The 15,363-nt window shown below is 32.4% G+C and overlaps 1 protein-coding gene across 4 annotated transcripts in view; it reads left to right on the forward strand.

Annotated features, from left to right (window-relative positions):
* Nucleotides 1-10,691, forward strand: part of LOC149567144 (uncharacterized) — a 49,730-nt gene extending 39,039 nt beyond the window's left edge. Inside the window, exons 5-12 of one of the 4 annotated variants that reach the window (XR_016361606.1) lie at nt 1,056-1,127; nt 1,293-1,436; nt 1,618-1,698; nt 2,067-2,138; nt 2,330-2,401; nt 9,827-9,872; nt 10,172-10,262; nt 10,389-10,691. Coding sequence is in view for 3 of the 4 variants with exons in the window: in XM_089817458.1 (XP_089673584.1) it covers nt 1,056-1,127; nt 1,293-1,436; nt 1,618-1,698; nt 2,067-2,138; nt 2,330-2,401; nt 9,801-9,872; nt 10,172-10,262 (604 nt within the window). In the remaining variant the exon portion in view is untranslated. Of the gene's footprint in view, nt 1-1,055; nt 1,128-1,292; nt 1,437-1,617; nt 1,699-2,066; nt 2,139-2,329; nt 2,402-9,800; nt 9,873-10,171 lie in introns of all 4 variants that reach the window. The other 3 variants (XM_089817458.1, XM_089817456.1, XM_089817459.1) reach the window with 3 other exon arrangements.
* Nucleotides 10,692-15,363: the final 4,672 nt, after the last annotated feature.

Genomic DNA, 15,363 nt, shown 5'->3' on the forward strand with positions numbered 1-15,363 from the left:
CATATTTCTGGTATCCAATATTGCTATATGTTCTGTAACTATGATTGGATCTTTTTTATTTCTTCTTGAAGATGTAATTGCAATATTCATTTCTGAAACTTTATTTCAGCCGGTTATTTTGTATTATTTTCACAATATACTTTGAATGACAAAATTCAAGAGATAATATTCAAACCCCAGCAGGATGGTTTGTAATAAATTCACAAAATACTTTGAATGACAAAATTATGAGAATAAGCATCAAATATGACAGGATTATGGGTTGTTTGAGGAATATGGAGACGTAGAAGACAACAAACAAAATTGACTTCAGTTGCAAGAAATTGACATGTTTGAATTTCAGTGTGATCACAGATCATAAATTGATTTATCTTAAACTCTATGGTTGAAAATCTATAGAAGCCCTGGTGAGTAATAACTGCCTTAAAAAAATACAATTCTTGTTCCTTGTCAAAGTACCCTAAGTCTAGTATTAGCAAGTTTAGGCAGTCTTTGTCTGAATAAACTTTTGCTTGGTGTAAATTGAAAATATTGACTTGCACATAGATGGCTGCGCTTGTTCTTCATCCTTCTCCTTGATCCAAAGCTCTTCATCGTGGCATGGTACCAATTTTAGGCCCTAGAATACAATACAAGAAATAATTGGCAAATGAACAGCACTTGGGCAAAGAGGAAAATATTCAATGAAAGGCTTATTTCATTAAATCAAAATATACATCCAACAATATGAAATGACTGTTAAGCCCATCTTCTAGTGCAGGTAAGATATATGAATTATGGAGTATAAAGGATTATCCTACTACTCCTAGGATTATGTACATTATTTTTACACCACCGATGGCTCAAATTCTCCCTTTCGTTGTTTTTATGAAATTTTTTTGTTTTTGTTGTAGACGATTATGAATTGGTTCCTTTCAAATAAAGATTTTGTTTTTTCATGAAGTTAAAGATTTATGTCATGTTTCATTTTGTTGCTGTTTTCTTAAATTTATAAGCCATTATATTGTTCTTTTACTGTAATGTGAAAGTGAATGTGTGTTTGCTCTTCTTGGCAGGAATCTGAGATGGAACAAATTGCAAGATTCAATTCCACCAGAAATAGGGGAACTGAAAGAATTAAGGAACCTGTGAGCTCTTATTATTGTTTGTGTTCTATTCTGGTCCATTTCTATTTATAAGTTCAACTGCCCATGGAAAAACTAAAAATTCACCTGATTTTCATTTTCTATCATGTTCATAAAGATGTTTTCATTAATATTTTAATAATTTCTAATGGTGGACAATGTGAACAGATATTTAAATTTTAACAACTTAAAAGGGCCAATACCAAAAGAACTTGGGAATTTGTCTGAGCTTCGCTACCTCTATCTTCATGAAAACCGTCTTGCAGGTCACGTTCCTTCAGAACTTGGAAATCTTCACAATCTTCTTCACTTGTAATCTTTTGAACCTGAATCTGAATGGGTTTGCCTGTATTTTCTTTGATTGATAGAATTATAGTTTTATGGAGCTTTCTATAAAGAGTATGGAATTTTACTGTTGAACCTGCATGCTTATTTCTTTTTCGGAGGAAAAACAAATTAACAAGGCCAGTGAAAGTATGCTTTCTGTTTCCAGGGATGTCAGTAACAATCGGTTGGTTGGGACAATAAGGGAGCTTATCCACTCAGAAGGCTCCTTTCCCTCTTTGCGTTATTTGTGAGTACATATTTCCTTGTATATGAAATTCTACACCAAAATAAATGATGCGTTATACACCAAAATGATCCTATACTAAAATGAATTCTGCTTTCTATCTTATTCATTTTTCCACTCTTCTACGCTCTGTTTTGTTTAGCAAAGATGAAATGAAATCGACAGAAATGTATGGGAGTAGCCTTCATGGGACTCCTTATAGGTCCAGTTTTATTTTTTTCAATTTTGTGCTTTCTTACTTATGTAGACATGCAAGAGCAACAGCTAGATAATGTTTTCCTCACCATTCACCCTTGCATGTTACAGTGGAGCTCCGATTATAACTTTTCTTTCTCACAAAGAGTAATGTTATTGATCTATTTATTGTCCAGGTATATCAATGACAACTATTTCACAGGTGGTGTTCCCTCACAACTAGCCGATTTACGAAATCTTGAAATTGTGTAAGTAGCTAGAGGCTAGTAGAGATTTTTTGTTTCCAAGTGTCAAATAAACCCCCCACATTCACTGTTAAATTTGTATATATTGTAAATAATATTTTATCTATAATTTCCAGTGACATGAAATATGGGATAATAATTATTACATATTTTCTCCTCTTAATTTTCCTCAGTAAGATTGACTGCTTGTTCAGGTACTTGTCTCATAACAAAATTTCTGGGCCTATACCAGCAGAGCTTGCTTCTCTTCCTAGATTAACATACCTGTAAGTTCAATTGGTAACTTTGGATCTGTATTACATAGCACAGACAGATTGCTTTCATTGTTTTTTATTTATTTAATTGTTGATAAATCCATCCAATTATTTCTGATTCTTATCAAGTTTTATAGAAACAACCATTTTCCTATTTGATTAGTTGATGGTCAGTGTGCAACCATTTGCTATTGTTTCTGTTAATTTGAACTGTTCTTGCATCAATTTCCCTTGAATAACATAATGCTTACCTATCATTTTTTCCCCTAAAATATTATCCTGATATGTACTGCTAGCATACAAGGTTGAGTATATCTTCAACCTAAATTTGAACAGTTTCTTTATCCAGTTCACTCAACTAAACTGTTTTATTAGTGACACACGATGCTAAATTGAGTTGTTCTAACATACAGAACATGTCTGTGGACTTTTCTTCAACACTAATAAAATCTTACAATTTGATTTCTCCACAAAATTAGTAAAATATAACTGATAGTTGTATTTATATTTCACCTATGTGGTTTTTAGAGATTTATTTTTAAATAATGAAGTTTTATCAGCTCTATATATTTCATTCAAGAGGAATTCTTAGATCAAGTATAAACGAATGAGAGCTTGAGAACATGCTTTCCAGAAATGGAGATGGCTACAGCCAAATTCTAGTTAAGAACTTGGGCATACATATGTATATAAAATAGGGAAAGATCTGTAAGAATCCCTGTGGTTCTAACTCCGACAAACACTTATTTGCTATGCAAATGTTTTTCTCTGTTTCATGTCCTGATTTTAAGATTGAATTTTAATAATAATTAGATAATACAATATTATTAAATAAAGAATGATAATAAAATCATATTAAAATTATTATTAAAATATGAGAATAAGAAATAATAATCAAACATATGTAATCTATTATTAATAAAATAATATTTAGTATAAGATTTAATATAATCAAATAATAATAAAATTACAATGAATGAATAAATAAATAAAATTTAAAAAAAGGAACAATATTATAGAAAGTATGTTACCTTTCTAAATAAGATTTAATAGTAAATGATAATAAAAAATAAATAAGTAAATAAATAATATAATATAGAATAATATAAATTAATTAAATCTAATGTAAAGTCAAGAGATCATGACTTCTTCAAATTAAGATACAAAAGGGAGGAGAGTTCATTTTAACGAAGAGGGAAGACAAGGAGAAGATAGGAGTTAAAGAATGGAAGAAGAAATAAATGAGAAGAGAACAAGAAAATGACTCTTCCAAAGGGTTGTAATTATGAACGGTTGTGACTCTTCGAAAAGATTGTAACTATGAAGTGTTGCTACTTTTTGTAAGGATTGTGACTTTTTGAAAGGATTGTGATTATGAAGGATTGTGACTTTTCGAAAGGATTGTGATTATGAAGGGTTGTGACTTTTCACAAGGACATAGATGACGAATAAAAAAAGATCTATAAATTAGCATTGAATAAGAAAAAAGAAGAATTGTATCAAAAGGAGAAAATAGAAAAAGGTAACAAAGGAGTTATAGTTACATACCTCTTGGCATATATTTAACGTGAGAAAGAAGAAAGATAAGTCTAAAAGGTGGTAAAAGCATCATAAAAGTATTTATATATTCAAAGTTTTCATTATATATATCTGTATGTATGTATGTATATATATATATATATATATATACATATGTATATATATTATATACATATGTATATATATGAGTAGATATTTATTAATCCAAAAAGAATAATAAATGGATGAGTATTTAAAATTTGATAATTTTTTCAGTAAATGAATAAAATTTTTATGGATCAAGTCCCCTAGTGCCAGTATAGGGACTGCACTCACCCCTTATATGAATGGTCATGTGCTAGTGTAGGGATTGGGGCCATCTCTATATGAATGGATAAACTGAGATAAATGAAAACCCATAGTGCTAATATAGGGACCACGCTCATCTCCATATGAATGGCTACGTGCTAGTGTAGGGTTCGAGGTCATCTCTATATGAATGGCTAAGGCAGGATAAATGAAACCTCATAGTGCTAGCATGGGAGATTAGTACAACCTCGTATGAATGGCTATCATGCTATCATGCTAGTGCGAGAAATAAGTACAACCCCATTTGAATGACTAGATAAAAAATATAATGACCGAAATATTTTGTTGATGTCAACATATGCATATGCATTAAGGGCCTTGGATATAGCTCACCTCTTCCAAGATACTTAGAGGAAGCACTCCAAAGAAGACGAAGAAGTATATGAGGATAGTACTTGAATTGATGATATATCGTTCAGGACTTGGAGATCCTTAGGAGGGTTAGTAATCTTGAATAGGAGATGTCTTTAAGGTTTGGGGTTAAGATAGAGCATAGAATAGTATATTTAAACTTGTTATTGTTAAATTCTGACATTTTCTTTCTAGGTCCTACTTGTCCAAAGATACCACTAGTTGCAGGGACATTGCAGCGGTATCAAAGCATGATCCTGCCATCCTAAAGGACAAAAGAGGATATAGGAAAATAATTCATATGAAAGACTAATGCGGAAAGCTAATGAAGATTGGAAGAGGTAAGACTAATGTGGAAAGCCAATGGAGATTGGAAGAGGTTCAATCATATCCATGACAACAACTTAAGAAGTTGGACTAAAAGACGTACATCTTTCAAATCAATCGAAAAAATTATCTAGTTTTTTGAGGAAGGGTGGACTGTCATGCCACCATTTTAAGATAGAATGTTAATAATAATTAGATAATACAATATTTAGATGAATAATGATGATAAAATCATATTAAAATATAAAAACACGAAATAATAATTAAATATATACAATCTATTATCAATAAAATAATATTTAGTATATAAGATTTAAAACAATTAAATAATAATAAAATTAAAATGAATGAATAAATAAATGAAACTAAATACAAGAGGCAATATTGTAGAAAGTATGTCAGCTTTCTAAATAAGATTTAATAACAAATGATAATAGACTCAAAATAAATAAGTAAATAAATAATATAATATAGAATAATATAAATTAACTAAATCTAACAAAGAGTCAAGAGATACGTAATAAAGAGATGCGACTCCTTCAAATTAAGATATAAAAGGGAGGAGAACTCCTTTTAAAGAGGAGGGAAGAAGAGGAAAATGTAGGAGTTAAAGAAGGAACAATGGAAGAGGAAAAGAGTGAGAAGAAAACAATGAAATGACTTTTTCAAATGGTTACAATGATGAAAGAATGTGACTCTTGGATAGGGTTATAATTAGTAATGGTTGTGACTCTTTGAAAATATTGTAATCATGAAGTGTTGTGACTTTTTGTAAGGATTTTGATGATGAAGGGTTGCAACTTTTCGAAAGGATTGTGATTATGAAGATTTTTTGCTTTTTAGGACAGATGAGAAATAAAACAAGATTTATAAATTATTGAATAAGAAAAGAGAACAACAATTGTATCAAAAGGATGTTGGTAGATCCCATAGTGTGTTTGCAACCATGAATACCTACAAGGGCTTTTTCAGTTTGAGGGAAATCTTCAAGGCCCTTCATCCCAAAATATGCGACTCCATTGTACCAAGTTTCTGCTTAACCCTCTCCTGAACCAAGCTTCTTAACTAATGAGCATGATGACTGGGATACATTAGAAGATGTTGAAGTCATGCACAATTAATAGCTGTGGTGAAAATCCAACAATGACCAGAACTTAAATAACATTTGAGCCATCTTATTAACTATCAAATGATATAAGAGTCAAGGCAAGTCAAGACTGCATGGAAGATGATGAATTTGTGAAGTCTACAGAGTTTAAAAGCCTCATCTACAAAGTCAAAAGGATAAGAAATCCATCAATAGTCATAAGGCATAACCCGAGAGAAACACCATGGGGCCATTACTCAATTTTGGGACGATTGTGGAAAGGCAATGAAGAATATGACAGTTGAGAAGCAGGGACATAGTGAGGAATATAAGGTGTCTATTATTTCTTGGATGGGATATATCATCTGCAAGTGTATTTGAGAATCTCAGGAGAAATGAAAACATAAACTTGATGAGGAAGGTGTTTTAAAATTGTACTCTAGAGAAGGATTTGATCCTGATTCCAATGTTTTGGGAATTTTGTCTATCTATCCGACAAATAAAAAGCCAGTCCCCATAGAAGATCCAAAAATATTGTAGGAAATCTTATATGTAAGCTCGAAAACACTACCCTTGTTGAGACTGCCCAATTAGTCACTCATGCAACAATGTTCACAGAGGCAGCGTTGGAAGATGTTCACAGAAAATAAAAAATAGTAACAAGTAATTCGAGCACAAAATGAAAAAATAAACAAAGTAAAGGGCACATATCCCCCATTGCTAATTCAATCTGTATCAGAAAGGCTTCAAAAGAAAGTTGAAGAGGAAACAATAGAAAAAATATGGCAAAAGTAAGCTTGCTTAAATTGAGGAAAAATGAAAAAGACTTAGTCAAGGAACCAAAATTAATCAAGTTAAGCATTTCAGTGGGCTTGATCAATAATGAGTTTACAATACTGATACCACTAGTGGATAAGATTTAGGAAAGAAATTGTGGAGAAAGCATGCTCTCAAGATTGCATTTGATGAATAGAGAAGAGTATAAATTGTATTGAAATGTATGGAGCAAAATAGAATCACATAACTGACAATCATGAATGTTTTGCTGAAGAATCTATACAACAGTTGGTGATAATTGGTAAGATACTCTAGTTGACGAGAATTTTTAATGCAGTAGCACATGAGATACCAGTCATGCTTTACAAGGGAGCTTAAGAATTTTAATAAATTTGAAGGGTCACCATTGCTATCATTTTGGAAAGATGATGGATTAGAGAAGAGTATTTAAGATTAGAAGTCTTGTCAATTGCTAGGTCAAATCATTAGCTTCGTCAGTGATAATGAAGAAAAGGTGGTTGAATAATCTGAGCTTTCATTTGGATAAATTATCATTGCTGGAATTTGGAGTGACTACAATCGACAATTCTGGTGCCACCTATGCAGACAAGTCAAATCATTAGCATCATCGGTGATGATGAAGAAAAGGTGGTTGATAATCTGTGGTTTCATTTGGATAAATCATCATTGCTGGAGCTTGGAGTGACTACAATCAAGAATTCTTGTGCCACCTATGAAGACAATGAGTACATTGAACACATGGGTAAAATAAACCAATTGATTTTTTAAAATTGAGTGACAAGGAAAATGCAATTTCATTCACATTTCAAATATTTATGGGACCTTGCCAAATCAATGATCATTGGCGCTCATGGTTATGAAAAGAAAATTTAATGCATCTGAGCTGCATTCAATTTTCATGGCAACTGATTTCTGTGTCTTCATCATTTCATCTCAGCAGTTGCATTATATTAGTCATTTTCTGGAGTTCCATTTGTTTGTTTCAATTTCCAACGGCAATTAGTTCAAAGAATGCAACATCTATGCCAAAGCTTGTGTCATTCAGTTCAACATTCTGTTAGACACTACAAAGCATTTCTGTCTTATGTGCAAGAAAATATGACCTTTGGCATATTTTCTATTTTGAATGATTCTCAAATGAAAACGTGACGTGTATATGGACTGATTCTTTTTACTCGCTTGTTTTGCAAAAGGAATTTCAAGGCTATTTATAAGGCTTCTGAATTATTGTCTTGGGCAGGTAGCATAGAATAGTGCATCTGATTGTTAATATCAAATCAAATTTGTAGAGACAACTAAATTCTTATAGTATTGTCTGCACTGAATGTATACACATTAATATGAGTATAGATATTGAGCATTTTTCCAGATTCACCTTTGCAGTGTCTCTATCATGTGTGCTGCATCTATTAATTTCTTTCAAGGAAAGAATTAAACTCTTTAAACATTTCACAGTGGTCTGCGTGTATGTTATGGATCTTAAAGTAGAACTCTGTAATATTTATATTTAGGAATTATTGATGTAAGGCATTAATGAACTAACTCTATTGGTTTGAGTCATATTGATGTGAAGATATTTTTTCTTTGCATTTGGACTCCATGACCTAGGATAGGCACCGATCTGGTGAATTCTTTCAAGTTAGTTCAGAAACAATTTCAAATATCAAAGTGATTTTGATTTCATGTCGTTAAGACTTAAGAGTAGTTTTAAGAACTTTGTTTTCAATTTTTGAAGGATGCTGAATTCATGATCGAATATGCTTTCCTTGGCATATTTTCATTGAGAATTATTTACTATATTCCAGTATATGTTAATCATTCATTAAAGATCATAAGATTTTTTAAGGGCAACCCACTTTTGTTCTATAGAGCCTAAAGTGCGGAAAACATCAATCTTTGATCGAGTCTTGTTCATTGGTCATTGATTCAAGAATCTGTTGCTCAATTGATTATTTAGGGTCAGATTATGTGTGTCAGATCTAGCTGGTCAGATTTATATCTGCTGTCTCTTGTATTTGCTATCTCAAACAAACAGATTGTAATCTCTGTTTACAATGATTTTTGGGAAGAATATTAAATGTTGTGTGCTTCAATTTATAAATATTGTGTCAAGAATTTTTTTATTAGAAATTCACCTTGTTTAAATCTCTTAATAAGTGTATCTTTGACTGGAAGCTTCAATAGCTAGTTTTATTTGCCCTGTAACTTGTGTCAAAACCCTTATAGCAGCTTTACAACATTTCACTTGGCAGAAAAATGAGAGGATTGTTGAAAACAACTTATAGGAATAACGATACAGATAACAATATTCTTCTCATTACTAAAGTAAATCAAAGAGAAAGGATGGAGTTGCTTAGATAGGAGAAATAAATCGATTGTAACCATTTTCCATAATCGAAGCTTTGGTTATATTTAAAATGTATCTTTCTTAATTAGGATTTTATATGCCAAATTAAAATGTTTATTATTTAATTAAGCTTTTTATATGCCCAAATGATGTCTAGTTGTGAAGATATTCTGTAATTAACTTATTCTTGTGGTGTTATGACCTCAGTATTGGATAATTACTTGCTTGGTTACAATTAATCACAAATAGCATTTATATATATATATAATCTATTAAAAGTTCCTTTCCATTTACTATTTAAATCACAAAAAAGGTGTTTACTACAAGTAAAGGTTTGATATGATAAGTTAACAATGTACATTGTGCCAAAAAACACCCGATTATATTCTACTTTGTCATTTCTGTAGAAATGCAATCTTATTACAACTTTAGTTTCTGTGAAATCTTAATTCATGCTCATGTAATTAGGATTGTAAACCATGTTATCACTGTGAAAATATTCTATGTAAATATGTAGCGAAAGGATATTTTTTCAAATCCAAGATAAAAAATGGTAATTATTTCATTTGTATTCATCTCATTCTATTGAAACTAATATTACGATTAGTTGACAGGTTTTTGGATCATAATTCATTTTCAGGAAGGATTCCTGATGCTTTTTATCAGCATCCACATTTGAAGGAAATGTAATTGTCTCTTCCCTTTCCCCAATTATCTCTTGCTCAATTTATGACACCCATACATTGAAATTCCGACACAAATTTTTTCTCTTTTAAAATTTTTTTTGTATAAAATATTTCATATTAAGGATCTTGGGCACTGTTTGTAACTTTGTATTATGCAAGTAGTGAATATTCATCATGTTCTTGAACATATGAAATGTATTTGTATACAGCTCTAGAGGTCTCTATATTTCAGTATGTTGGATGCCAAAATATGATGTACGAGACTGATAATTTAAGCCACAATTTTGTTATATATTCAGGTATATCAAAGGAAATCGGTTTCACTCGGGTAAAAAACCAATTGGTGTTCACAGATCAATGGAGGTGTCTGACACAGAATTTATTTTCTAGGTGTTTTAACTTTAAAGTTTACTCAAAAAGTTCCATTAATGCATACTTTGATATTTTCTTTTTTATTTGGGAAGTATTGGAATCAAAGGATTTGCTTCTGTATGTGTTTTCTATGTCATCTTCTAGGTGAGAAGAAACAACGATACAAATTTTATTTAATCTGAGATCAGGGTTTGAATCCTAGCCTGAATTGACATTCGCTGGCATAACATCCAAAACCCTTACTGCGGAGTAGCCAGAAACACCTTTATTTCTGCCTGGGTGTATGTATCCCGGTGTCCAATATGGCCTGGATACATGTCAAATATTGAAACCATGCAGGATTCAAAAATCTTGATTTCTAATTGTGTTGGATACTGTATGATTTGATTTTTTTGAATTTGATGTAAATATTCCTAAATTTAATTTAGAGAAACTTCATTCATGCAATATTTTTAGTATAAACAAAAACTATGCCAAATGAGAAAGACAATTGAAATATTTTTCTAGTTCAGCAATTAAATTTTTTTTTGCAAAAATATTTGGGATATCTACCAATACAACTCTACTATTTTTGCATATTGTAAATTGTTAAATCAACTTTAATTATTTATGTAGCAATTATGTGTTTGCATTGCTTTTGAAGAAATGCAAATCTCCTTTAAACCTTAAGGAATTGTGTTAAATAAATGAGTTTTTTAATGGATGCCATATCCATATTGGGGGTCTTAAATGGTTGTATCTGAATCCAATATTGTATCTGTATTTGTGCCCATGCAACTTTGCCTCGTAGTAGGCCCTGAAACAGAATTTACTCAGAGCACTATTCAACTTTCTGTCTGTAAAACCCATAATGACACTAGCAATAATTATCATGAGATTAAAATTAGTATAATCATTAAAACTAAATCCAACATCAGAGCAATAGAGACAAATACTTGCAAAATTGAAGAAGATAATGAATTCCAGCATGAGGACAGTTTGGGTTTACTGTCACATTCCTCTTCAGATACTTGATTCCTCGTGTTCACTTATCAAACACTCTGGATACCTAGATCCATGTTATTTTGCACTCTTCCATCTCCACAATTAATTCCTAGATTTTGAAAACTGCCTTTATCAAGACCTGATGCTATAATTAAATTATTGCAAGAAACCCACCTACTGGAAGTGATCAGATTGCACGAAACCTAAGGTATGGGTTTCTTATGCTAGTTCTCTCTATAATTTCACATGCGTGGATTGTTCAGATCGCAAGAAACTAGTCATGGATTGTTCGATACTTGCTAATTTTTTAGTATTTAGGTCAGCATTTTACATAAAGACTAAGGAACACTTAACTCAAAAGTCAACAGAAAGTAACTATCATCAGATTTGCGTGAATAAGAAATTCAAGGTATGGGTTGTTCAATACTTGTTAATTTTTATGATAAGAAAGTAACTAGGAATAAGAGACAATTACTTTCTGTTAATTTTTGGATTGTTCGATACTTGTCAATTTATAATAAGAAAATGACTAGGAATAGGAGATAGTTACTTCCTGTTAGTGTTGGAAACTTGGAAGTGATCAGATTGTAAGAAACCCAAGGCATGGGTTTTGTATGCTAGTTCAAGGGCTAATGTTCCCATATCTAGTTAGGAGGGTTTTAATCCTTGGAACTAGAATTTCACTTTTAAATAATAACCTTTGATTCACTTGTATTGTATGCCTAGTGTGAACACATTTAGGCCCTCTTTTAGAAACACTTTATGATGTAGGCCACCATTCTTTAAAATATTCTGTTTTCTTTCAAGTATAATTGAGAAGATTTATATAGAACTCTGGCTCTGTTGATAGTAATACTAGCCCAACTGTTACATCAGCTACTTTTTATAATATATTAAAAAGATCAAATAGCTCATTTTAATTCATCAAAATACTTAAGATAATTCTGATATAAACATGGCTGGTATATGCTGAAACATACAAAAAGGAGCACACGTATTCAAAAATGGATTAGGTCTTGTCGCTAAGTCTTTTGTCCATCCACATTAGAACTTTGTCAGGTCTAGAGCATATTGAGTACAGGAGGGATTGAACTCTTCAGCCATTGGGGTCTCATCGGCAATAGGCAATGCTGCAACAGGGACTTCTCTTTCCAACCTTTCCTTGTTCCTCGTCCTTCAAATCTGCCATAAAGTTCCTCAGTGGAGTCTCAAATGGGGTATGCTTTGGTTTCTCCTTAGTCCAGGTGTAGCTGTGGGAGACCTCCCATTTGAATCTCACTATCTCATCCTTGAGAAGGTCTAGAAATTTTTTTTCCCTCATCCTTATCACACTTGGAGCTTGCACATTGATAGAATAGATTACGACTCTCCACAAAGACTCAGTAATGTTCCTATGTCCGCCTACAAAAATATATTCGCTATGCAATTTCCTTATAAGCCATAACACTTCAATAGAAAAGAAAGACCAATGCAGTGATTCTTCAAGCCCAAGATGCATCTAGACACCACTTTAAAGATGCTAATGTAACTAGGTAAGTAAACACCAAAGAGGTGCCTAACTTCTTTGGCAAACAAACAGTAAAAAATTATGCGGGTCGTATATTTTGGGGATCTAAAAAAAAGAAGATATTGAGTTCATCATTGGGCTTCTTAATTGGCAGTGCACAAAGGAGGAGGCTCCGCATGAAGCATTTTTTCTTGGGTTCAACTTGGTTGGTCCACAATCTTTCAAAAAATTGTTGCCAAGATAAAGAATCAAGGTTAAGGTTCTAGGAAGCATTGACATGATCAAAGATCTCAAGATCATCAACAAGGAGGGTGTACAAGTACGTTGCTTTCACATTGGGGAGGGTAGAGCCATCTGGCCACATGTAAAGAGTCAGCCCTAAGTCATTAAAATTGTAGTCTCTAGGTGAGTAGAGCATTGCATGCATCTCTTAGGATTGAATGTGTTCTCCACTAAGATTGCATAATTTTGTACCATTACGAAATATCCTGCCAACTCACAAGTGTTCCATTTTGAATGATATTAGCCATCCAATTAATACCTTTGGATGCTCGACTTCTAGAAAAAAAACCTTGAAGTAGAAGGTATAACCATCAACGAGAAATTAGATAGACAATCATCAAAGTCACATGTCGATTTCAAGACATCAAGGCCATCCTATTCCTCACCATTGACAATGGTGGCATTGTTGAGTGAACAACTACTGCCAACCCAACCCTTGAGCTCCTTGAAGCCCCTGTCAGCATCTTGAGAATCAGTGTTTAAGGCCCCATTGCACTCCTTAAGGGAGGAGGAGGAAGGTGATAAGGCTATGGACCTTGCTAATGACCAAACCCACATTTGGAGCCTTAGCTTTCTCAAAACCATTTTTGTAAAGAACTCTAGACCTTCACTTAGGAGTAGGGTTTCTTCTCAATTTTCTAGAGAAATTTTTTGGGCATACAACATCTTGTGCTTATGGTGGGATGGATTTTCATCAAACCCAAATTTCAAAGTGGAAATATCTTGGATTTGGAAGATTGTTACTTTTGTTATTCTCATGGGGGCTAAGTTTATCCCCTTAGGGTCATTGGCCTCACATATGATCCTTCATAGCATCAACATTCCTTGCTATTGAAGATTTTTTTGTAGAAGCATCTAAGGAAATGACTTGCAAGGTAGCATCCTGGGGAGGCTTTGAGCCTCCTTTTTGCAGTAAAATTTGGTCATTCTAGGAGGTTGAGGGTTTAGATAGTTTTTTGGGTAGAGTTCTTGAGTTTGGTCTTAATCAAGGGGAAGTTGCAACTCATGCATGACTCTCTTTCATTCATTGGAAACAAATATTAATACCTCGAAGAAAATTAATAGGGCATATGACGCTTGGGGATATCTAATCCTTGGTTAATGGAAATCAAAACCCTTGCATCTGTGTGCAAGAATAAAGTTGTACAATTATCAATTTTGATAACTTTATGTTGGTACATAGATTTGTCATTGTAAGTGCTTCTTTGAAAATGACCCTATATTCCCTGTTGGTGGTGACAACTATGCAACTAGTTGGATAGACTGCAATTGATCATTGTCAGATTCCAAATTTCCTTTGCATTTGAGAGAGGCAACTCCCTTGTATGATGGGTGTATTTGTATTTTCATGTACTTATAACTTGAAAGTACATAAAGGATAAAACATAAAACTAGAGAATGATTAACATAAGTAACCTTAATAGCACTTATAAGAACACTATATGAGATCCCCAAAGGATAAAAGATCACAAAGGGGATTTAAGTATGTTAGTGAATAATTTTTCCTCCTAAAATTTTACCAAATGTGCATAATCTATCCCCTTAATTAGGAAGAATAGACACACTAACAATTGAGCTTCTTGCTTAGTAAGCTCTCTACATTTACAAGGTGTAACTTCCTTCCTTGAATGATTATCCAATTAATTCTTATTGTAAAAGAGTGTTTTAAATGACACTTTTAACCAAAAAGCATAATGCATTAACATTTAGCTCATCAATATGAAAAGAATGTGCAAATCAAAGAACTATCCAATTTCACTACAATAACGAGCCACAAGACCAATTATTACAATGATTAGAAAATAAATATAAGCAATGACTTCTCTCTATCACTTTGGATATTGATACCTCATATAATGAAATAAGAATTTTCACATACCATTTATTCCCACATAAAAACAAATTGCATGTATTTATGAACCACGTGATCCAATACCCAAATAATCAATATATAAAACCACATGATTTCACATATATTGCATTATATAGTGTCTAACAAATCCAAAGAAAAGTATTAAAATATAAGTATTTGATACCATAGAGAGCTGACCCTCTCAAAGTCTTGAAAATGTATGTAAATAGCCTTTGCTGGGCTAAGATTCATTTTTGATAGCCAACTCACGCATGAGTGGATAAACTACTTAGTTGTTGTAAACACAATTTAAAACAAAACTATATCAAAGTAAAAGAAACCCTATCAACTATTAAGTCCTCTATTTCCTATCTAACTGCCAGCAGGGACAGAGGGGTTGGTTCGTTGTTCTTGATCCACAACAAGACCTCCACCTAATTCTTTCCAGTCTTTGTACACAACCATGAATCCAATTAGCTCCTTTTGTTGTGGAA

This window comes from Cupressus sempervirens, chromosome 3, assembly GCF_028749045.1.
Source record: "Cupressus sempervirens isolate cs-2001-9-10 chromosome 3, ASM2874904v1, whole genome shotgun sequence".
In the NCBI taxonomy this organism is placed as follows: domain Eukaryota; kingdom Viridiplantae; phylum Streptophyta; class Pinopsida; order Cupressales; family Cupressaceae; genus Cupressus; species Cupressus sempervirens.